The sequence below is a fragment of the Aulonocara stuartgranti genome (genome assembly GCF_965226115.1).
Source record: "Aulonocara stuartgranti genome assembly, chromosome: 1".
Classification (NCBI taxonomy): domain Eukaryota; kingdom Metazoa; phylum Chordata; class Actinopteri; order Cichliformes; family Cichlidae; genus Aulonocara; species Aulonocara stuartgranti.
In genome coordinates, this window is record NC_138939.1 from 22,017,265 (window position 1) to 22,042,881 (window position 25,617).

Sequence of the window (25,617 nt, forward strand, 5' to 3'; positions counted from 1 at the left end):
AAATTCTGACAAGGACGGGGTGATAAGGTGACAAAGAGACAAATACAAACCAGATCATTTGTTATACAGAGAGAAGGTGACACAAAAACACAGAGAGATATGGATAACTTTAAAGTAAACAAAGATAAGAAATGGGTTTGTTTCTCAGTCGTGAGCAATTGTAAATGTTACTTAGAAGGTGTTTTTCATCTGTAATAGCTCAGTTAACTCTTAGCTTGTCGTGGTGAATGAATTGCTGTGCTACAGTCACTATTCAAACAGAGAGAGATGCGAACAGGACAAAAGAGATGCATGAAGGGGGGGAAAGAGAGGACAAAGTGGGGGAAATGCCAGCAGATCAAAATTAGGAATTACAGTTACTCGAGCAGCCAATTGCTCAAAGTGACGCTCATTAGCATATTAATCATTAGCATGGAGCGGCTGTCATGATGCACGAGGCTCAGAGCCACGGCCACAGTTACAGAGGTTTCTGTTCATGTTCGCCGCCACAGCCAAATATACAGCCTCTCTCCTGCTTCTAATGCCATGGCGCAGAAAAAGCACAACACTATTTAAGGCAAACACATTCAATTTAAGGCTGCAGATATTTCAGAAGAAACCCTGACTGTCTATACAGCTGTAAATCTTCTACACAGCTACAAGATGTTGTTCTGAAACAGTTTGACTGTAAAGAAAGACTTGCTTCAACCCTCCGTTATAAGGCAGAGGACCAAACCTTGAGAAGTTTTCCCATCAGTCACAGTGGATCTGCAACTCTCATCTGCAGTGTGAGAAACTGAAAGCTGTATGTCAAGTCTCTAGTATTAATTAAGTTGATGCTGATTTAACTCTGCAATGACAAGCGAACCATATTTAATACACGAGTCTTTGTGAGTTTTTGACACTGAGTTTTCATCAATGTGACACCCCCATCTCCCCACCTCAACCCCACAAAACTAAAATAAACTGAACATATTTAAGCAATAAATTGCAAAAAGTAAAACGTTGCATGCAGAAAATATTATACAAATTAAAACTTACATATATACAAATTAATATCTAAAATCTGTTTTACTTGTGAGAAGCTTCATTGAACACTCACAGGAATTTTCTGGCAGCTTTTTCAAAGTTCAGGCTTTAAAGAGTTAAATCACATTAATTTGAATTTTCATGCAGAAACACTGTTTGTTTGTTTTTTTTCATTCACTGGTCAGTATTGGGGCCATTTTGCTTTCACAACATGTATTTTCTCAGAGGAGTGAAAAGAAAACATTCAACTTGCACATGAGAGTATTATTTCAGTACACTCTGTTCATCCAAATGAGCACATACTTTGTTTGCATATCAAAATTTTGCATTTCAGATAACATTTAATTTATTTTTGAATAAAAATGTGCAAGATTTAGTAATATATCTTTTTTTTTCTTTAAAGACCACCATATCAAAATGAGGTTTTTTTCTTCATCCTGTGCACCAAAAACGTTCGATTCATTTGAAGGTTAGGACACACAATAAATGAAAAATCTTGTTTTCTATGCAGGGCATTAAAAAAGCTGTGCTGATCCTTCCAATAATGAATTATTCATACAGTGAGAAGGCCCAGCAGAATTTCCACAACCTTCTTACTTCCTAAAAAAAACGGATGTTACACTCAGCCAGTTTGTCCAGTCATCCTCCAAAACAAGACCTTACAAATTGTACCGACTGCCTCTAAAACACTTAAATATGTAGGATATAACAAAGATACAGTTGATGTATCTGGTTAGATTTTCTTTACTATACTTGAAAAGAAAAGAAATCACGAATCTGCAAAGTGATTATGCAACTATTTTTATTCCAAAAGTTTATTTCTAGAATAAATGATGCCACCTACTCACCAGGGGAAAAAACCCAACATCTCAGTTTCCATTTCACAGTGATTTCCTAGATGCCTATTAAAGATCTACAATATATTCTTGCTGGGGTTGCTGGGGACTTAAAGCAAATGTCATGGTCATTAAAATGTGAATAATAAGTATTGGAACTTACCAGTTTACGTTGGCACCAGGTGCAGACGCCACACAGAGCTACCAGCCAAATGGCACATACTATGAATGCAACAGACACCAGGAATACACTGAGAGACACTGAGCCTGAGGGAGAGAGACAGACACACACACACAGAGGGTGTTAGTGCATTTATTGTAACAATTAGCCTTTTGAAGCTCCTGAGGTTTAAAGTCTAAGATGACTTGTTGAAGGACAAAAAAAGACAGAGCTCAACATTTTGGGAAAATGCTTGAGATAATCAGGAGTGATGCTTAGTAATGTGCTTTCCTTCCTTATTTCCTTCCTTCCTTTCACCATTCATCCTTGTCATTTGGCAACTGTCATCAGTAAGACAGAGAGAAATGTAACAGGAACGAGGGGGGCACAAAGGCAGTGAAAAGGCATCATCCCCATGTTCCCTGCATGTATCAATGGGCGATGCGCACATGTCAGGAAGAGATAATATCACGAGGCCAGAAGCTGTTCAATTACCAGCTTCCTTTTGCTCTCTTCTATCTCGTAAATCCTTCAGCAACTTTGTTCCCGTCTTGACAGATGAAAACTTCTTCCACAGCCTTCCATTCTTCATCTCTATTTCTTTCAGTTTCTGCCTATCAACATACAGCTCATCCCGCTGTCTGCCAAGCAATTCGTAATCCACTGGCACAAAGCAAAAGCAATGTTGGCAAACAATGAACTCATAACTGTTGCATCCTTTTTGTCTCTGCTACGCAGATGATCATTTTCTGAGTTCCCCTCCACCTGAAAAATTCATCTGACTGCTGAATTTTCCCTTGATCCCTTGACTTCATTTTTTATCCCTGCCTGTGCACCGACAGCAAATTTGTTGAGGCCAATAAATATTGGAAGAGGATCAGCTAAGTCAACTTAATCATTCTTATCCACCCTCTTGCCCATGCTCGCACTCTTTCCATCCACTTTCTTCTTCTCGTATTATGCACCTCATATATGTTAGTTTGGTTATTCAAATGTCAGCTTGTTTTACCCTCCATCCCCAATAAAATTAAAGTCTGTTCAACTCTTTGATAGCGTATCTGATTTTTGATTGTGGTGGCAATTACTCGAAGATGGCAGGGTTGAATTTTTTGCTCTGAGCCTTTCACTCTGGCAGCAGAGGGTGTGTTGTAGTAAAGTGTTTTGGTGCTTAACAGATAAGTAGGCTCAATCCTACAAGTGTTTCCATGCCCATTTAGAACAACACAACTAAAGCGGCTACAGTGCTCTTCAGCTGAGTAAAACACAACCAGCTGGGAAACAGAATAATCCTTTCATATCTTTCAGAATGAAAAGACAATGTGTGCGAACACATAAGAGCGATATTTGATGGGGTGTAATCAAAAAGACAAATTTATGATTGCATGATGAGAAACTTTAACCGGCTCACCACATAGAACATCAAGATAGCACCAAAGTTAAGCCAGTGCATGATCCGTGATGATATGTGTGCAAGAAAACTTTATTCTTCACTCACTAATTATCTCTCTATATAGTTTCTAGTCAGGTTCACCTTTAATGCCCAAGATAATTGAAAGTTCAAGATACTTTAAAGATGCATACAAAGATATAAACGAGTGTATGCAAGCTATTACTGTATTGCTGCTTTCTTTAGTCTTTGTTATGGAAACAATGTTGTCATGGTGCACTGTTTTCGAGTGCTTGACTCACTTTTTACTTTAGAGAGAACATTTAAGAGCTGCATGAGAAGCTCTTAACCTCCTAGGACCTGGCGTCCACATATGTGGACATCGCATTTTGGGATGTCTAGACCAAAATAATACATTTTGCTCTACAAAATGAGCAAAACTGGGCCTGATATCCAGATACGAAGACATTATACTGCCACTGTTCTATTGACATTTAAAACAAATGTCCTCATATGTGGATCTCATTTCTCTCAGAAACAAAAATCAGGTAAAAAAAATCTTGAAATTCTTTGTTTTTACATTCATCAGGTCCCAATATGCCCAAATATCAAAGAGAAATTAAAAATGCATGCCATGGAAGAGTCCAGGTCTTAGGAGATTAAAGGTTACAACTTTTGGATCAGAATCCAAAATGTCAAGTCAAGTTTCTGAAACTGAGGAAAAAGAAGCTGAGAAAAAAAATGCCTTCGCAAGGAGGCAGTAAAGCCTATATGTTATACTGACATTGTTTTTTTTTAATCAATGTCAAGTGTGTTTTTTAACCTGTTATATACATAATTAGTTAAAAAGCATATCTTTAGATATCATAATATCCTCTTAATAATACTTTCTTCATGTAAATATTACGAATAGAGACAAACAAACACAATGCAATATGAAAGTCCCTTCTTATATTTCAAACTATGTGCAAAATGCTATAGCCAGCCATGGCCAAATTATCAGTGGACCAGCTGATTTATATAGCGCCAAATCACAACAAAAGTCGCCTCAAGGCACTTTATGTTGTACAGTAGATACAGAGAAAAGCCCAACAATCATATGACCCCCTATGAGCAAGCACTTTGGCGACAGTGGGAAGGAAAAACTCCCTATTAACAGGAAGAAACCTCCAGCAGAACCCGGCTCAGGGAGGGGCGGCCATCTGCTGCGACCGGTTGGGGTGGGAGAAGGAAAACAGGATAAAGACATGCTGTAGAAGAGAGCCAGAGATTAATAACAGATATGATTCAATGCAGAGAGGTCTATTAACACATAGTGAGTGAGAAAGGTGACTGCAAAGGAAAAACTCAATGCATCATGGGAATCCCCGGCAGCCTACGTCTATTGCAGCATAACTAAGGCCTAACTATATGCTTTAGCAAAAAGGAAAGTTTTAAGCCTAATCTTGAAAATAGAGATAGTGTCTGTCTCCCGAATCCAAACTGGAAGCTGGTTCCATAGAAGAGGGGCCTGAAAACTGAAGGCTCTGCCTCCCATTCTACTTTTAAATACTCTAGGAACAACAAGTAGGCCTGCAGTGCGAGAGCGAAGTGCTCTAATAGGGTGGCATAGACTTGTGGCATATTATAAGTACTGACCTATACTCAGTGCTACCAGTTCTCAAACAGCACTGAATCACTGACTTCATGCAGCATCACACTGTTTCTCTGACATTCCTTCTCTTCATTATTTCATTCATGCCTGATTTTGCCTTTCATGTGTCATTTTGTGCTCACCTGGTTTCCCACATCTATCCAGTGACCCATTCCCAATTCCTTTAACTCCCTCAGTGTTTATACTGGTTTCATTCATTTAAACCAGACTGTCTATCCAGCTGTATTTCCCCTGGAGCTTTCCAGTCATTTGTGTGCTCAGTCTGCCCAGTTTTAATTCCCTATCTGTTTATGGACTTTGCCTTTTGCCTGTCCCTGTGATCCTGCTGCCAAACCCATCCACCCATTTTACCCTTCTCCTGTCCCCCCGGTTTGCTTGTTTTGTGCTGCTGTGACAGAAACATGTGTTATCTCATAAATGCGCCATCCTGTGAGCTCTGGTTATCTTTTCTGGAATAGTTACAACTCAACGGTACTATATTTCAGCACCACAGAGAGCTCCCTCCACCTGCAGGCTAAAGCAAGATCTGTGTACCTGATGATCTAATGAAGGATCAAATGGAGTTCAGCAGCACAGTTTATTGTCCTGTGCCTTCATTCAGTTTGACATTTATTTTTAAATATATGAAATAAATGTTAAGTCAACTGCAAGACTTTCTAAACACTGAACCGCTAAATATCCGCAACACAGAGAGGAGGAGCTGTGTGTTTGCAGCTCGCTTCCTGTCGCCAAAAAAGGCCATGAATCATAGAAAACATCCCAGAAACCGGAGTTAGGATCTCTGGCTCGTGGTTACAGATGTGGGTTTGCTGACACATTGTGTTACACCTCTGACAGCAAAGGGTTTTTTTCATGAACCTTTTTTCATTTTTTGTTTGTTTTTTTTTGTCACTGACTTTAAAAAAAAAAGTCAAGTTGAGAAAAAATTCTCAACTTTATGTTAGAAGAAAACAGTAAAGTTGTAAAGCAGCAAGTTAACTTCATGAACCTAATGGAGGCAGTCTGTGCACTTAAGGCCACATTAAGCAAAGGGGCCAGAGGATTAAATTGATGGAACAAAGAAATGATGAACTGCAACAACTTTCCAGTTCTGATGACCTCACCATGACTGGGCTGGATACTTAACATCGCAGCTCGGCCTAACAAATACGTACCTGTTACACCCTTATCCATGCAAGGATAAAAAAAATCAAGCCCGGTGATAAGTTTGCAAATCAAAAGTCTAACCCTGAAGTGTTGAGACTAAAAATCTTAAGCGAACTGTAGGGTTTATGTCAAAGTGCACCTGACAAAGAAAAATACTGAAATTTCCAGAAACTGGCTTCAAAGTATTAGTGGAGTCTTCACTAAACCAGCAGCTTACAGTTAAAAACCAGATTAGAAATAAAAACAAAACAGATGTATATGTGTATTTCAAACCTCTGCCTACTAATAAGTTTACATATACAGATTAATGGTAACATTTACCTTATGCATCATGGAAAAACTGTACAGGCTATGCTGATGCAACAATATCAAGTCAGGTCTTGGAGGGTTCAATAAATGTGAATTGCCTCCAGATGAAGCCCCCGCTGCGCTGTGTTTAGTATCACTCTCGGCACCACCTATGGCTCCAAATATAAACAAGACACTGTTACTATAACTCAAATCTCTCTCTCTCTGTCTTGTTCCCTCTGTGTAGTATACAACTGGAGCAGCCATAGTCGGAGATCCTTGTGATAACAATAACTGCAGTAAATGTAACACAGAGACTGATATTTAATTAGAAGTGATTTGCCATTCTTCAACATATTTTATTGTTGTCAGCATTTTTCAACTTGCAGTGTCCTGTCAACACAACATTATTTTCAATTATGGTAAGAAGACAAATGATTGAAACTGCCCATCTGAAAAGAAGTCTCTCTAAACATGCCTTAGTCTCCCTTCTCCCCACATGCAGCTCCAACAGATTGTAAGCCATTATTTAGTTTTCTTGTATTAATGTAGACTGCATCCTTGTGTTGCATTAATTTTTAATGATATTTGGTAGAAAGCTTGTTAAACTAGCTGGGGGGTGGGGGGGTCACTGGACTCCTATTGCCTTCCTGATATAAGCCCAGCTTGTATCAGGAAGGAAATCCGACATAAAATCAAATGTGGATCATCAAGAATGCAAGAGAAGAGAGTGCAGGCAGGTTGAAGTGGAGCGGGTGGAGAAGAGTGTCAAAGGTGATTTGTGACAGAAGGATCGCAGCAAGAGTGAAAGGAAAGGTATACAAGATGCTAGTGAGACCTGCTGTGATGTATGGTTTGGAGATGGTGGCGCTGACAAAAACACAGAAAGCAGAACTGGGGGTGGCAGTGCTTAAGATTTTCATTGGGATTCAGTTCAATTCACTTCAATTCAATTCAGTTTTATTTATATGGCCCCAAATCACAACAGCAGTTGCTTCAAGGCACTTTATATTGCAAGGTAAAGACCCTGCAATAATAGAGAGTGTCTCAGTGTCGAGACAGCATTAGAAAGAAGTACATCAGAGGGACAGCTCAAGTTGAGCAATTTGGAGCCAAAGTAGTAAGGAGGACATGCAGTACTAGTGTAACAGAGGAGGATGCCTCTGAGACAGCTGACCCACTGTGAGAACCCCTCCCCTAAAGGGAGCAGTCAAAAAAGTAGAAGAATAAGACTTTTGACTCACAAACATTTTCACGCGTTGTCGTTATTTTCAGTTCACAGCTTAAAAAATGGTACTTTAATGACTTTCAGCTGGCATAATTACTAATCAAGTCAACTGATTAATAATTAATTAGCCGTGATATTATGACAGGTGAAGTGAATAACACTGATTATCTCTTCATCATGGCACCTGTCGGTGGGTGGGCTGTACTTCATGTGTTAGAAGCAGGAAAAATAGGCAAACATAAGGTTTTGAGCAAGTTTGACAAGCGTCAAACTGTGATGGCTGGACGGCTGGTTCAGAGCATCTCCAAAACTGCAGTTCTTGTGGGGTGTTCCCAGCTATTATGAAAAGTAGACCAAGGAAGGGACAGTGGTGAACCAGCAACAGGGTCACAGGTGGCCAAGGTTCACGGGCTGGCCCCGTGTGGTCTGTGTGTTCTGCTGGGAAACCATGCATCCTGGCGTCCATGTTGATCTTTGACATATATCATCTACCTGCACTGTCCCTGTCATAGAAACGATCTTCCCTGATGGATGTGGCCTTTTTCAACAGGATAATGAGCCTACCTCAAAGCAAATATGACTCAGGAATGGTTTGAGGAGCACAACAGCGAGTTTGAAGTGTTGAGACATGTGGGACTTGTGGGATGTGCTGGACAAACAAAGTCTAATCCATAAAAGCCCCAGTTCACAACTTATAGGACTTAAAGGATCTGTTGTTGTGGCATCTTGGTGCCAGATACCTCAGCACAGCTTCAGGAATCTAGTGGAGTCCATATCCAGACAGGTCAGACTTTTTGTTGGCATTGAAGGGGGACCAACAGAATATTAAGCAGGTGGTCATAATGTAACGAAGTGAGTAGGAAGAGTAGCAGCTGATGCACAAAATCAATATTTCTCATTAAAATGACTTTCTGTAATGTAAAATTAAGTTGTTCTGTCACAAACTACAGAAAATGATCGCTACATCCTGCAGCTATATCTGTATGGTTCAGTCTCACCACTCTCCTTAACTCTGCTTCCAGCAAACTTCTACAAAACAGCTAAAATAAATCAATGTGTGCTACCTGTCATGCAGTAAAAAGTAGGGCAAAGTTAGCTAAACTAGCTACTGCTTAAATTTAAAAGTCAACAACCATGAGAGAGAATTTTCCAGGAGGACACAACAGAGCTACAAATGAAAGCCATAAATTTGATTAATCCAAGAGAAGCATCAGTCAACTTCACAACATTTTAAAATGCTCTAAAACACACTGCAATTTGAATCATGCATTGAAATGTAAAACAAAAGTTCAATTCAATTCAAGGTGCTCTACATTGTAAGCTAAAGACCAACTATAACTTACAGAAAACTCACAAATAAAAAACAATTGACAATTGATTTAACAGGAAGAAACCTCTGGCAGAACCACGATCAGGGAGGGTAAGGCATCTGCTGTGACTGGTTGGCGGTGGGAGGGAGAGCGACGAGACAAAAAAAATACACTGTGGAATAATAACTAATGATTAAATGCAGAGTGGTTCATAAAAACGCACGGAGTGAAAAACGGAGAGGGAAAAAGAAATACTAAGTGCATCATGGGAAGCCTAGGTCCATTCCAGCGTAACTATGCGAGGATTCAGTGTCACCCTAACTATATGCTTTTAAAAAAGACGTTTTAGGCCTAATCTTACAAGCAGAGAGTTTCAGTCACCTGAATCCAAACCGGGAGCTGGGGGGCCCACTCTACTTTGAAAAATCCCAGGAACCACAAGTAGGCCAGGAATCTGCGAGCGAAGTGCTCCACTGGAATAAGATGCACATGATGATTCAATACCTTGTATGTGAAGGATTTTAAATTTGATTCTGGATTTAACAGTGAGCCAGTAAAGACACGCTAATATGGGAGAAATATATTCTCTCTTTCTAGTCCTCTGCATCATTCTGGATCAACCGAAGGCTTCTCAGGGAGTTTTTAGGACATTCTGATAATAACGAATTACGGTAGCCCAACCTAGAAGTAATACATGCATGAACTAGTTTTTCTGCGTCACTCTGAAACAGGAGGTTTTAATTTTAGAGATATTACTCAAAAGAAAGCAATCCTACATACTTTTTAATATGCACACTGATGTACATATCCTGGTCCAAAACGACTCCGAGATTCCTCACAGTGTTACTGGAGGTTCAGCTATACACTTTCTAAAAACCTCTAAAGCTCAATTTGGGGTTTTCTGTAGAGAAAAGGATTTTCACACTACCGCAAAAGTTAGAAATAGCACAAGGCAAGTGTAGACTGTCACGGTTTGCCGGGGCAAGCCGTGTGGAGTTGGAGAAAGGACCCAAAAGGCGGCAGCTCTGGTGCAGGTGAGTATGTATTTACAGGAGTGGGTACAAACAGCAATGGTGGGTGAACATGAAACCGGAAACCTAAACTGGGGAAACTAACAACACAAACCAAAAACGAAGATGCAGGGAGGTCCGAGGAAATACATACGGGGAGACGAGGGGAAACAACACAGACGAACCAGCAACTACCATGACAGAAGACACAACTTAAATACACTCAGAGAACACAGGGAGATTACACACAGGTAGGGAACACAGCTGGGAGTGATTAACGTGACGAGACTAGGGAGGCAAACTGAAAACACTCACATAAGACGCAGACCTTCACAATAAAACAGGAAACACATACACGCAATGACATAACACACCAATTTAACACAGACTGGGGGACACAGAACATAGGAACATGAACCATGAAACAGAAGAGTACAAACACCCAAGGTAACCAAAACCACAGAATACTAATAAACTAAACATAAACACGGAGTCGCAGACTCCGGACCATGACATAGACACACTCACTACAGTAGTGCTTGTGATTGTGAAGGTGTCTAAATCACCTTCACAACATATTTCCAATAAGTTTCTGCCATTAAAAATGTAGAGAACGGTAGAAAGTTCATTATCAATCAATGTGCTTGTATGCTATGCAACTATATATGTCTATATCATCTCATCCCATCGCATAAGATCTTCTGAACTACAGTAAATGACCTAAGGCACAATATAAAAAATGGATAGGAACACCTGGTTCTTTACGTAAAAATGTAGTGAAGCATCTCTGTTAGTGACTTTATATAAAAAGTGCTGGTGTCATGCAGAACTTTTGTTGATGTGTTTAACCTGAGCTTCAGTGTGCTTTAGATGTGCTGGTAGGCATACTTCAGGCGGGGCCAAGCTATCTGTTCCTCCCTTCAAAAATGTTATACTAAGCTAAGCTAATAAGATCCTTACTTCTGTTTTGAATAGAGAATTTAAAAAGGACCTAACTGTTGAGGTATTAATGATTCTAAGGGTAGACAAATTTATAAAAGCTTGTCTAAACTGTAGTTATTCTTTAAGGTTGTTTTTAAGATGCCTCAGCTTCTCTCTGTCTCTTGAACACTCCTCCACACTCTCCATCCTAATTCAGTCCATGCTCTCCTCACTTGTGGGCACAAATATCTTTTTCTGTCAAATGTGCCCCTTACTGTCTCTGCATTTCCCTTTTTTTTTCTCCACCTGCTGTGCTTATCTGTTGGCCCTCTGTTCATTCAGCCCCTGGTGTTAGCGCCTGACACAACACAGAGAATAAGCACTATTAGTCACCGGAGACCTCCCAAAGGGCCATCTTTTGCTGTAGGTCGGCACAACACGGAGAGGGCCACCACTAAGGGAGGTGACCCTTGACTGGCACAACAAACGCTCTGCCAGAAGAGTGGCGACCAGTGGGAGGAAGATGGGCATGCAATTATACAGAAAAGCAAAGGGAAATGAAAGAGAAGAGTAGGTCTCTGCTTAAAAGTCTGCGACTGTATCAAAGATCAGATCTGGAGATTCTATTTTTCTATTTACTTATTCATTTTTTTTTTTTAAACTGCTTGTTGTATAAACTGAGATGCTAAGAATAAAGAGCTGTGGTTTGGCGTTATATAGAACATTGTGTATGACCAGTTTAGGGTGTATGTAATGTTTTACAAAGTAACACAGTAAGAAAATAACCAGTTACTGTAATCACATTACATTTTCTGGAAACACAGTGACAAACACTTCACTGTGCTAAATCCAGCGATAGATCGATTACACTTGTAAATATGTCGGTACTTGTACTACAAACGTTCTCCAATCATCTGTTCAGTGCATCAAACGTGCATTTTTCTTCATTCACCTGATCTTGTGTCACTGTGTGGGACTGTACCCTAAGGTTTATGTTGTTAACGGGTTATAATGTGACAGTGCAAATCAGACGTAGTGTAACAAATTACTTTCTCAAGCCAGTGATTAAGTAATGTACTGCATTACTTTTTTAACAAAATTTTTTTTGGGGCCTTTTCACACAGATACACAGAAGAATAACAGGAAATAAGAAGGAGGGAGACATGCGGCAATGGATGGATAAATGGCTAGATGGATGGAGGGGTGGATGGATGGAGGGATGGATGGATTCCAACACTGTTTCCAGCTCATGATTAGTGATGAGTGATAGAGATGAAGAAGAGAGAAGAAGCTGCCAGTGAGAGCAAAGATGTGTGCGAGCACCTGACTCCTGACGTGGCAGATTTCCATTTCAGTGAACCTTTCTATCATAAGTGTACGGGTTAATTTCTCATTAGGCTTTTTCACTGAATAATGGAAAATATTGTCATCTCTGTAATTACTACTGTTAATAGCTTGCTGAGTCACATACTGCAACTATGGAAAGTGACTGCTTTGTCTGATTACCTTTTTCTTCCAAACTAGTTCAATTTGACCTTGTAGATAATTTCTATGGTTTTTACTACCAGTTACTAAATTAACCTCAGAAGCCTTTGTGTAGGCTGGGGGTGGGATGTCTTTTCCCTGGATTGTCTCATAGTATAGCCCGAAGCATCACATTTTTACAAGCAAAAAAGAGGAATCCCATTCTCTTCAGGTAATTAAATGACATGCTTGTGTCAAAATGTTTTTAATAGAGTTCAAATGTGAATGTTTAAAAGATTGAGCTAAAACGAGTATCGCTGACCTAATGGTTTTGGAAAATTAAGTACGTTTCACTTATACTTTGGTTTGACAATAGAAGGTGATTTAATGGTTAACTCATACACTGAATACATAACATATGCATGACAAATGAACGCTTTATCACCTCATGGAGGGCCTCCAACACATGATAGATAGACTGCATGACCAGTACAATTGGTCCAATTATTCCTGTGTGACATTTTGCTTCGCTTATTTTCTTTTGAATGTTGGCACTGGACCTCAAATTTTACAGCCACACATTGAAAAACATGATAGCTGAATAAATTGGATGAACCTGAAAGAACTGAGACTCCTTTGTTATACAGGTGAAATTGCTCAGCGTTTGTGGGGATGGAGAAGTGAAGCTACAAAACATTCTGATAATGATCACTTAAATTTGGGTCTTTGGCCACTTTAAAGCAAACTCTGGTGCAGCTCATTTGTCATGTGTGGGACAGCCACTTATTTGTGATAGTAAATACACGATTTTAACAGTTCTAAAACCTAACCTATTATCAAATCACTCTGAGGAGCATAAACCTAAAAGAGCCTGTAACTTAAAAACATGGCTATCAGCGGTTTTTCTGATATAATTTTGTATTCATGGAAACACATTTGCATGCCAACACCAGTGCAGAACTTTGTCATAAATTACAGGCTGTAAAAGTGCCTATGAACCAAAAAATCACATACTCATGTTAGCACTGACTTATATGCAATGTCATCTTTGGAATACAGGAAGTTTCTTTTCTTTGACATGTCATTACATGTTTCATATGTCTCATAATCACTTTGTCATAAATGGATGCGTGGCAGGAAAGATATGAACTCAATATGCAGGACTCATGGGATGCTGTTTTAAATAAATAGATTTAATGCTGAAGTTTTCCAAAAATACAAAAAAGCCAGGAATGCACCTGGAATCTAGGGAAAAGTCACAGCGCAAGGAAGCACACAACCAAGACAGGAAAAGGAGCTATAGAAAATACAACGCAGAGGAGCACACAGCATTGAGTAAAGACACAAATAAAAAATTGCAATGAAAGACTCAAACATTATATACACACGGTAATGCTGGGATAAATCATGGATAATGAGACAAAGGAAGTTAAACTCAATCAAAGGCACAAGCAACCAAAACTACAAAAAACCCAGCAAGTAACAAAGAAATCTAACACAAAGATGAATAGCGGAGAGAAGACACATGGAAGGCAGGGCTAAACTGAAACTCCAGGAATCAAACCAAACAATCACTACAACCCAGAATAAAAAAAATGCAAGATCTATAACTAAAGTTGAAGACATAATAAGCAAAGAAGAGACCCATAACTCACACTATAACTAAAACAGAGAATAAGTAAAAATTAGGAATTTACAGTTCAAACACAAACTCTGACTCACAGATCCTGGAAAAAAAGAATAATTGTTTTTTGAACTTTTTATGGGATGTGAAAAGTGACTTTAAGCCACGGGCTGTAAGAAAGTTCAGAATACTAATAGTTACAGAAATTATATTTCAATCTAGCAGCAAAAAGCACCAAATCCATCCAATTAATGCCCTCTAGCAATTGTACCAATAATGGAGCAAAGGAGGAAGTTGCATAACATAATTACTGAGGAGGTCAAGATTTGGTAAACTGGTAGCAAAGTGCCCAGTCCATTTAAAATCCATGCCCCCAAGTTTATCCTTTCCTGTTATCAATGATTTCTTTTTTGCTCTTGACAATTGCAATTTGCTAAACAATGACATCAAACTCATGGCAGTGGAGCTTTTGCACACAGTCAAGCTTTTTTCTTCTCAGCTTTCACTCTGTGTTTAGAGTCCACTTCCCTCCCCGGAGAAAACTGATGGGGAATCAAAGGGTAATCGATACAAAATCTGACCTTTAAGCAGAATCAATAATGTCACCAGAACCCTTAAAATCTTTCATCTCTAGTCGGGATGAATGGATGCGCTTGCAAAATTTGCAATTAGCAAAGCAGTCGTTTTATCCCACCCCAACCCGAAGTAATCATCTTTATGCTTAAGCTTAACAAAGCTCACCAGAGGGTTGTTACACACACAAAACTATTTTCAATAAAAATGAGCAACAAGTCAATTAATATGACTTTTGTCATAAAATGAAGGAGTGTAGACAGCATAAAGAAGACAGCACTGTGAGTTGGGTTTGAATGTGTCGTGGAGGCACGCTTCAGATTAACAGCGCAACCTGGTTAGAGACTCTTCATTGTGTGGTTTTATTTGAAAAAGGGTTTCTGCAGTCAGCTATTTTTCATGATTCGTAATGAGACTTGAGTGACACAAATTCCACTTCCATTCACATTGTTCACTGTAAATCAAGTTTTCCATTCCACCTGCTATTTGTTCCCCTCGCTTTCCGAAACCATGCATTTCCTAATGGATGCCAGCAGACTTCATCATGCTCCTGCCAAACTATCACTGCGACTCTGTAACCCTGCTACTCATTCAACTGAAACATCAAAAGCATTCGCTCGGTTGCCTCTTTCTTTTCCTAGCCAAGCCCCACAGGGGGACGGGCATGCACAACATTGGCGACTTTCCAGTTTAAGCAGTATTTTTTCATTTCAGTACACAATTAACCTGTGTGTCCATCAGAGACATATATAACTACTGCTACGTACAAGCAAAGAGGGAAACCTTGGACAAAAACACTCAGAGATATATTTTTTCAAAACTGCTACAGTGACTAAACACAGGAAGGCGTGCTATGTTTCAGCACATGTGATGTGCAGCAAACAAGCTGTTCTTTGCTGTCTCAGAGGGCCGTAACACAACAGACCCATGACTGGCTCATAACCTAATATACTTGACTGGCAGGTGTGTTTATCCAGGCAAATAATCTTAACAGTCTGCAGGCAGAGCCATCAAAGTGTGTTTCTGTAGGATCTGTGATGTGTTGCTCGTAATGAGGAGGATCCAGAAGTTTACTGCGTGCGACAAGACAGGCTATGGGTGAATGGGCACAACTGAAGAGTCATTATGACTAACAGAAATGCTCAAGAGTCAGGGAGAGTGATGGGATCGTAGAGAGAGGTTAAAAACTCTCACAAAGTCTTGGAGGACTGTTTGAAAGTAGAAGAGAAAATCCTGCCTAGAGGAGAATGAGAAGAGATACACAGATACGTGTTCTCCAATTAAACTCCGGTATCACAGATTCATTATCATTTAACCACAGATTACGCTTTACTCAACATAAATCAAAACGTCATTATACCGTCATTCCCTGTCCTGATCTTCTGTGTAGCTTAATGAATGTTAATCTTATTTATTTAAGTTTATAATTCATAATACTGTAATGTATCTGACACTTATGAATATAGATGTGGCATTATATATTTTTCCTGATGATATTAGAACTAGAAAAGAGTCATGCTGCCCCAAGACTATTATAAACACATCAGTGAGCCACCAGGTTATGATATATAGACTGCCGTAGGCATTATTGTTTTAGCTGACATGTTACTGTGCAACATTTTTAGGAACTTCCAGTGCTCAGATCCTCATCCATCAAGCAGTATCGCCAGGGAGGTGTCCGGTCGTTCCCAAACTCAATCTATGGCATCATAATGACATCAAACAAAGCCAGAAAGAAATATGTGCAACAACAAGAGACCTGCAACAGATGGATCAGCTCTGATCTTAACATAATCAAGTCATTCTGATTACAGTACATGAACCAACAAAAATAACTGCACAACATAAATTTACCGAAGAACTGTGACAAGTCCTCGGAGACGCCGAGTTTAGAGCAAGCTATCGCACCTGTCAAGTACCCTCAAAAACTGCACCTGTGCGCGGAGCTGGGAGAACTGGTTCTGTTTTAAAGGCAAAAGGCACACACTATGCAGACCTGTACTGTGTTGCTCTCTGTACTGAGAGGCACAAAATGTGCATCTCAAAATATATGTATACATTTATTGGTGTTGTTAAAAACTACAGTACACGGCCATTTGTGGACATTCTGGAGGAACATACACTCACAACCTTTTTGTCTTCAGAACGGTCTTAACTCTTCGTGGTTTACTGTAGATTCAACAAGATGCTGGAAAGATTCCTCAGAGAGTTTAGTCCATATTAACATATTATGAACATGATAGCATCACAGAGTTGCTACAGAACATCCTGTTCTGGTGACTGTGGAGGCTATCTGAGTACAGTGAACTAATAATTTTGAAATGATTTGGGCTTTGTGACGGGGTGCATTAACTAGTGGGAGCAGCCTTCAGAAAACCGGTTTACTTTGTTCATGAAGAGATGGACAAAACTCAGGGAGGAGGTTTATATAATACTCAGTAGGTACTAAGAGACCAAAAGTGTGCTGAGGAAATATTTCCCATGCCATTACAAGCTGAACTGTATGGATCAGTGCTTTAATGGTGTTTATGCCAAATTCTGACCCTATCTGATTGTATATTTGCACATCTGTGCACCTATAATACCTGTAATATTCTTTTAGAAACATTGGAATTAATGCTTGTGTCTGTTTATATTTATGTTATATTTATATCTATATTTACCTAGTTATATCTCTATTTCTACACTTAATTTTACATGATCCTGTAGGATTAAAAAAATTTCTCTGATTCTGACTAATCAGTCGAGACAATATCCTTCCAATCTTTTGTTCAATTTTGGCGAGGCCGTGTGAACTGTAGCCTCAGTTTCCTGTTCTTAGCTGACAGGAGTGGCACCCAGTGCATTCTTGTGGTGCTGTAGGTCATCTACTTCAACGTTCAACACATGCATTCAGAAATGTTCTGCATACTTTGGTTGTAATGGGTGGGTTTTTTGTGTGTTTATTTTTCTTTTGTGAGTTATTGTTGCCTTCCAATCATCTTGAAGCAGTCTGGCATTTTCATCAGCACCCACTCAGTGGATTTTTCTTTTCTTTTCTGGACCTTGAGATGGTTGAGATGAAATTCTCAGTAAATCTGCAGTTTTTGAAATATTCAGAATAGCCTATCTGGCACCAACAACATTAGAAGATTTAAAGTCACTTAAATCACCTTTCTTGCCATTTCTGGTGATCACCTAACCATGTTTCCAACTTACTGCCGTGTGATTGGCTGATTAGATATTTGCGTTATATAAGCAGTTGAACAGGTGTGCCTGATAAAGTTGTCAGCGAGTGTACCTTCAGTAGGAATATGTTGGATTAAAGAATAGTCTGTAAAACTGAAACAGACATGATAAAGTGAATTTGATGAAAACTAACAAAGCTGGTAGGAAAAATGAAGAATTCACCACGAACGAAGCTCCAGGTTGATCACACCAAAGCGAAAAAAGAAGGACAAATGATAACATAATTTTCTGAAAAGCAAGGCCAAAAATGCACAAAGCCAGTCCACTAAAGCACAAGAATGGCTGGTATTTGTACTGAAGGGTCTAATGATTGAAGTGGAAGTAGATGAGCAGAAGGACAAGTGATGCAACTGGCAGGAAAGAGGAGCAGGTGGGAGTGGCTGAAATTATATGAAAGTAACAGGCAGCCAGGATAAGTAACATAACTTTAAATCAGCAGGATAAGGAAGATGGAACGTGTTAATAGCCTGGCTAGTGAACTGGTATCTCTGCTTCTTTTTATTTCCTGTTTTCAACTTGAAGAGTGGTACCAAATACTCCAAATTCCAGCTGTATAGGTGGCATTGGTACTGTGAAGACAACTAGATATAATAATATTAGCAATATTAAATCACAAATCACAAATTCAGCTACTACTGCATGCACACATCCACTGTATATATACCCAGATTTCTTCATCAGTTTATTTATCACCAGCACCGCATGTTATGTGATAAAATCCTGTTTGCCATTATCAAGGAAGAAAAAACATATTTCCATTGTGAGCGCTTGTGAACACTTTTTTTCCCTCCGCATTTTGTGTATGGTGCAGTCAGTGTTTTGAATATGAACAACTCTTCCCTGAAGCAAAAAAATTATATAACCATGTCTCTAATCTGTGATATCATGCAAATGTAGAGCTGAAAGCAGCTGCATTTACAATAAATAAGATTGACTTTGAGGACCCATAAGAATGTGAATAATGGCAGTATTACCTCCACAGTTGTTAGTCAAATAAAATGCTCCCTGATCCTCCTGAAAATATTTCTGGATACACCCTCTTTCATTTCTAAAATGAATTCTGTGTGCAGCGTGACACTGACAACAGACAAGTGTTAAAAGCCTGCCATTACATTTTTGTCACATAATTTTTACCACCTTTTTTTACAAACCATATAAACCTATTTTCACCCCTATTTTGTAACTAATAGGGCGAATGCTTAATTCTGTGTTTTTCACACTTTGTTTCACAAAATCCTGCATCTGTTTGTTGAGTAAATTTGTGGCACGCTGGCTGCATCCAGCTCAAAGTAAATGTTACTATAGTGGCTGGTGAATCGTTGTTGTTTGTTCATTCTGGCTGAATCTGCTGAGTACAATTCCCTGTTGCGCTATTGCCTGAAAGAGACACAGCTTTCAGCTTTTTCAACCCTATAACAGCAGACTTGTAAGCTGGCACATTGCGACCTACTAGGCTAGCCTGTGTTTGAGCTTATCATTTGTGATGGAGGAAAGCTGCCCCATGAGTCTTTTCCACTCATCTCTTTACTTTACTTTATTTTCACTTGATTTACTAGACAATGAAATGCAACAATCTCCTAACTCAGGGACTTGGACTATTTAAGGCATACATGCTAACTAACTCACCACTAACTAGGTGATTTAAAAAAAAAGCTTTTAAGGGAGTTAGTACCTCTGTTTCATGAAATTAACTATGAAGCTTAGTGGTAACATAAAAGATTATTTCTATATTTCAAAATACTCAAGATACCTCCTTTTTAATATTAGTGTGAACAAAACGGTAGTCCTGCATCCAGGTTAAAGTTTACAGCCACTGTATACATCACTCATTGCCCAAACTGCCAAGTCCTCAACTAGAAACCTGCACTAAATCTGTGTGTAGAGATTCTTTTTCATAAAAGTGCTTTAAACTGAGCAGACCTTGAAACAAAGGAGTAATATTAATACCACGTTTCCAACATCATAGTTGCTCTAGCAACATCTGAATATTTCAATCACTAAGATTGTTCCCGGTACAATAAAAACCTAATTGTTATTAGGCTTTTAATGTCAAAGCGTTTCTTTTTTCCCTAGGCTCTGTCTAATTTCAAGAAGCTAGGTCTTCTAAAGTACAACTGTCTAGACTGAACATGGTGGAGTTTGTAACTCACTAGCACCAGGACCCTCACTGGTACCCTGAGGGTGATTTCCGCCTGCTGTCATCAGTCATATTGAAGAACATACAGTAACATAGCAAGCAGAATGAGAATCTGTGCATGAGTTGACGCATACATCCAAGAACACAGTCAGCTGCACAGTTGAAGTGCATTGCTGCTACTTCTTCACTGTTGCTGCTCAGTGACAAGAAAAGTTGGGGGTAGGATCCTGCTACAGGATTAGTTAAACCCTGAAAAATAAGTTGCTTTAATGTGAAATTAATGACTTCAAGTTTTGAGCTAAACTCTTAAAAACTGTGTAGTTTACAGTAATTGTTTGATGCATGTAGCATTGCACTATATGATTAACAGCACACTTTTTGGGCCATTGCTAATCTTTAAGATTATTAAGACAAAGAACCTGCTGATCAGTCCCAAAATCTTTCTTTCATAATCAGAATAATTTTCGTCCCAGATAAAGACAAGTCACTAGATTTAAACCAGTCTTGTATGAGTATGGTAGCTGTTTTAGTTCACCCATGACAATCATTTTATCTTCAGCAGCACTTAATTTTTTCCCCCCAGACAATCTATTAGTGTAGTGGTCATGCACTTCCTGCAGCAGAGGTGTGGACTCGAGTCACATGACTTGGACTCGAGTCAGACTCGAGTCATTAATTTTATGACTTTAGACTTGACTTGAAAAAATGTTCTAAGACTTGTGACTTGACTTGGACTTTTACACCAATGACTTGGGACTTGAATTGGACTTGAACCGGTTTACTTGAAAAGACTTGATATTTTACCCCAAATATAAAATTTAACATGCATATTATATAGAGATTGAAAATGTGACGTCATTCACGGGTAGAACCGCAAAGGATTCTGGGAACTCGTGGCAAGCGGTACTAGCGCACGCAGGCTTTCAATTAAAATCAGTTATACAGCGATAAAAAGAAACACAAAAATGTCAAGAAGCCGTTGTATTATTAACTGCAATAGCCGGTCGCATGACAGCCACGGGAAGCCGACGGGTAAAGAGATCGGTTGTTATCGGATTACGTCGTTGAAGAGAAATTGTTCAAGCCATGTTTCCGAAGTAACAAAGATGCGACGGATGGCCTGGATTGCAGCCATTCAAAGATCAAATATAACGTCCCAGAACACTCCAGCTCACAGGTTAGTCTGCTCCAAGCATTTACACGAAGGTCAGTCTGCTGTTGTAGTTAATACGTCATTTTCATAACATAATTGGTGATATAGGTTACAAGCAAGTCTGGCGCTGAACAGAAATTGTCGCGCTATGCTCCTTTATTTATTGTGCATAAATAGTAAATTGTCCTGACACAATATTGCGTTTCGCTTCTGTTATTATGGTACATTGACAAAAACATATGCTTTTATTCACAGGATAAAACAGGTTTTTTGTATCACTAATTGCCCAGTACGATTACAGCATACAATATTATTGTCACTGCTACATTTCTGTGATGCTACCAGAAATTATTTCCACTACTAATTAATTACCGTTGAGCTCAAAGGTCCTATTAATAAACGGTTAAGGAATGTATATTTATGACGACGATTTGTGAGACTGGTAAACTTATGATACGTACGATGGTCTTTCGTTCGACACGGTGCATTTCAAGGTCCTGCACCCATCCATCGGTAAACTGTACCTGGGCTTGTTGCAGTGACCGGAAGTTACTAAACTTCATGAGTGTATGCACTCACTCCAAGAACCGTATGATTATAAATATGCATATAAATATGCTACAATGAGATAGCTGACTTCATCTAACTAGCAAATGTTGTCCAGGCTACGTTGGTGATACAGTTTTTTTTTAATGTGTATGATATTTTTGTCATGCGATTTTAAAGCCGGTCCTACAACCGCATCCAAGAATAACATGCAGCTTATCTCAGAACTGTCGGTGAAAATTATTCTTGGAGCTAGGTTTAATTGAGCTGCATTTTAAAGAGGTGCAATTTCACAATTTGTGTATATTTTCTAAGTTCACTATTTTGTCATGTGTTGAGAAAAACACAGATTTTAAAATTACATGGTCTAATATTTACATTTAGCATAACTGCAACATGCTTTTTTTCGTTTTTTTTTTTTTTTAAAGACTCGAAAGGACTTGAAATTCAAAGTTTCAGACTTGTGACTTGACTCGGACTTTTACACCAGTGACTTGAGACTCGACTCTGACTTGCCTGACATTACTTGAGACTTGACTTGAGACTTGAGGATAAAGACTTGAGACTTACTTGAGACTTGCAAAACAATGACTTGGTCCCACCTCTGTCCTGCAGCTTGTAAAACCAGGAAAGGTCATATTTACAAGGTGTGAGTTTGAGTCAGACTCAGCCTTCTAGGATTATGATGTCATGTGCAAGTGGACCTTTAGTGGACTGTAAATGCCAGCGTGAGCTTCAGAAACCACGTGCTAAGATAAATAGAATATCTGTGAAAGGGACTTGTGAGATGAGCCATTTCCAGCTTTGTGCAAGACATTAACGACTTTTGAAGAAACAAAAACTGTGCGATAGCAGGAGATCTTAAAGAAATCTTAGGAAAATTCTCCCACAAAGAGCAAATTTCAGTGTGATTATATGTAAAAAATCAAATGCTTGTAGCCTCTAATATGAAAAGAATATCCAATTGTAAATGTATGCACCACCTAAACTTTCTGCACAAAAATACATCAAAGTAAAATATAACAGCTCAAACTCACTAACTAGGTTTTGCCATTTTTAACATACAAATCCATTTGCACTCGGCATGGAAGGAGCGCCAGGAGACTTGCAGATAGAACTGAATATATTTTACTGCAAACACATGGAAAGAGCCAGGTTTGAACCTCTTGTGGGAACAGAATTTGCTTAACAGGACAAACCCGCCTTCAGGCCACCCGCACACTTCACATAAAGGAGCCTTGTTTAGAGAACAAATATTCTCTGTGAGGAGGAGCCACATGTTCCTTCATCAAACATCTTCTCTCTTCTCCGAAAGTGCTCACATTTCCACTCCAGAACTAGAAGAGTTTCATGCCGCATTGTTTTTGTTCTATTTTGATCACATTTTCTTACAATTGTAATTATATTTTAGTCTCTTTTTGCATTCTTTTATTACTGTTTATGCACAGAAAGTTGAACAATGAAACTTAAATGCCACACACATCTACTAATGTTGCTTAATTGCTCTTTTGCTTCACAATAACTCGTTGAAGTTCAACGAGGAATAGGAAAGTCACAGGGATGACGGGACCTTACTGACACAGAGGGAAACAAGCAGGGAACAAGGCTCAGGTGAACTTACAGCAAGACAGTCGTCAGAAAGGAAAATCCAAAGCAAGAAACAAGGGAAAACTAGTTAACAGAATAAAATTGGAAATGAATAATAATCATAAAAATATGCTAAAACATGAATGATAAAGATGAGAGAGAGGGAGGAACAGATGGGGAAACACTGAGGCAACTAAACACAAAATAAACAGAAATACAAACTCAAAGCAGAAACTGAAGCTGAAAGAAACCCAAGGATTCAACACCAGCACACAGAGGAATGAAAATCAGCTTAACAGGCTTTAAACTTCATGAATACTAAGCAATAACAAGAACTCAAAAATAACAAGAAATAATGATAACTGATTACATGGTAATGAAATGAAAACAGGAATCATAAGTCAGTCTACTAAGAATCACAAACTCAGAGCGCCATGAGAGTCAAAATGGAAAAAAAAAAGCACTTTTTCATTTCAATTATTAATTTATTGATTTTAAAGAAAGCATTTAATCAACTCAAACTCTGGAAATCGAGACAGTACGACCTCATCTCTAAGAGCATGTGTACACTATAACCAGACAGTGCCCATCATGAGCTTTCCTTTACTTAAGGACAACCGCTTTTGATTTGACGCTCCACCATACTATAACGTCAATAACGAGCAGCATGACTAACCCTAATCAAAGACCTATTTAACACATCCGAGGTTCAACAGCTTCCATCATGCATTTTCCCACAGTATATTGTATGATATTATTTTCCCGATATAGTGTCTGTGCCCTTAATTTCGAAGCAGTGGAGTTGCCAGGATTTAAATTCTAATCTTCTCAGTGTGACATTATTGCAGTGATAAGATCACTCTTCCATCTCAGCTCTTCTGCTGTCTGTCCAGTCCCTATCTGATCTGTCTCTTTCTCTGTATCGTGCCTCCTTTTTTTCTTTGTCAAAGATACAAAGCCCTAAACACACAAAAGCACACACTTCCCTTTCACATGATATACTGTATGTCACAGATTCCGAGAGCAACAATGAAGAGGCTCATGTCAGATGGAAAAAACAAACAAAACAAAAAACAGTCATCAACAGAAGAATTGATGACTGTGGAAATCAGGCTACACCCTAAGACATTAACGTACACGGCTAAATGAATAATCTAATGTAAATGTTACAGGCTTGGTTGAGGGTTTGTTATTGGGTTATCAAGAGGCACCTCCCTCCACACCCTCCTAATTACCAACAACAGACAGCTCATCATGAGGCTTATAATGAGGCCAGCACGCGGTCAAAGGTTCAGCCAAAATAAAACTTCTGTCAGCTGAGTTAATCTACTGTGAAGTCAAATATAAGACACAGCTTTGAAACAAACAAACAAAAAAATCAATAGTTCACAAGCCTAAAAACAAATTGGATTCTAGCCATAATAGTAGCTCTGAAAGTCTACCGGGCAATAAATTCAAAGCTAATGCTAAATGCGCAAGTGCCAACAACTGCATTTCCTCAAATGGCCACTTGAGGCCTTCTCAGAAAGCAAGTTAATCCCCATAGACTCACATGCTAAGTCCAATTTTAAAACAGAGATAAACTTGGCTTGTGTGTAACCTTCATGCTGCTTCAGGACCATCAGTTTCTGCACATGAGATTGTGCCCGTGCATCAAATAGATATCTATACTAGAGTCATTCCAAGAGCTATGTACAGTTACCAAACACAACAAATGAACATGCTAATGATTAGCTGTACAATCAAAGTACTCCTTTCTTATCCATAGCCTGCTGCATCGAAATCGTATCGAATACAAAAACTCAATTAGAAACCACTACCTACTGCTACACTGCCTACTTCCCAACATCATTCAATTATTCCTGAAACCACTATGGGTGTAACAGAAGCTGCTTGGCTGAAAAGGGCTTTAAGAAAGCATGCATCTCCTGAAGTTTAACTCTGTCAAGTTCATGTCATCTCCTACTGTTACTTTCAACGGTAGCATAGCAACAACTGCTCAGTAGCACATTTACTAGCGTGCGCCCTGGAGCAGTGTGAGTGGCATTTTCAAACTGCACACTCTGACTGTCACCTTAATCACATGAACACCACAAGAAAGCAGGAATTGAGCCAAGCAGAACAGACTCAAACATAAGCCAATTTTGCAGAGAGCGTCCTGTAGTATACAGCCTAAACCAACAAAAGCCTGTTGTGCAGAAAAGGGCATTATAGATATTTCCTTTTCCTTGCCACACTGATTTTCACAGTGTAAAGCTGAGTAAGGATTGATGCTTGGCAGACCAAAAGCTAGAATGAAGATTAATCAAATCATGGATATACCGATACCGTCCTGTGCAAAACCATCACATCATATA

The 25,617-nt window shown here is 39.0% G+C and overlaps 1 protein-coding gene across 1 annotated transcript in view; it reads right to left on the reverse strand.

Moving 5' to 3' along the window:
* The window catches only part of syt7b (synaptotagmin VIIb), a 125,767-nt gene that overhangs the window by 68,940 nt on the left and 31,210 nt on the right, over window positions 1–25,617 (reverse strand). The window contains exon 2 of the mRNA XM_082528546.1: window positions 2,008–2,111. Within this exon, the coding sequence (XP_082384672.1) occupies window positions 2,008–2,111 (104 nt within the window). The remainder of the gene's footprint in view (window positions 1–2,007; window positions 2,112–25,617) is intronic.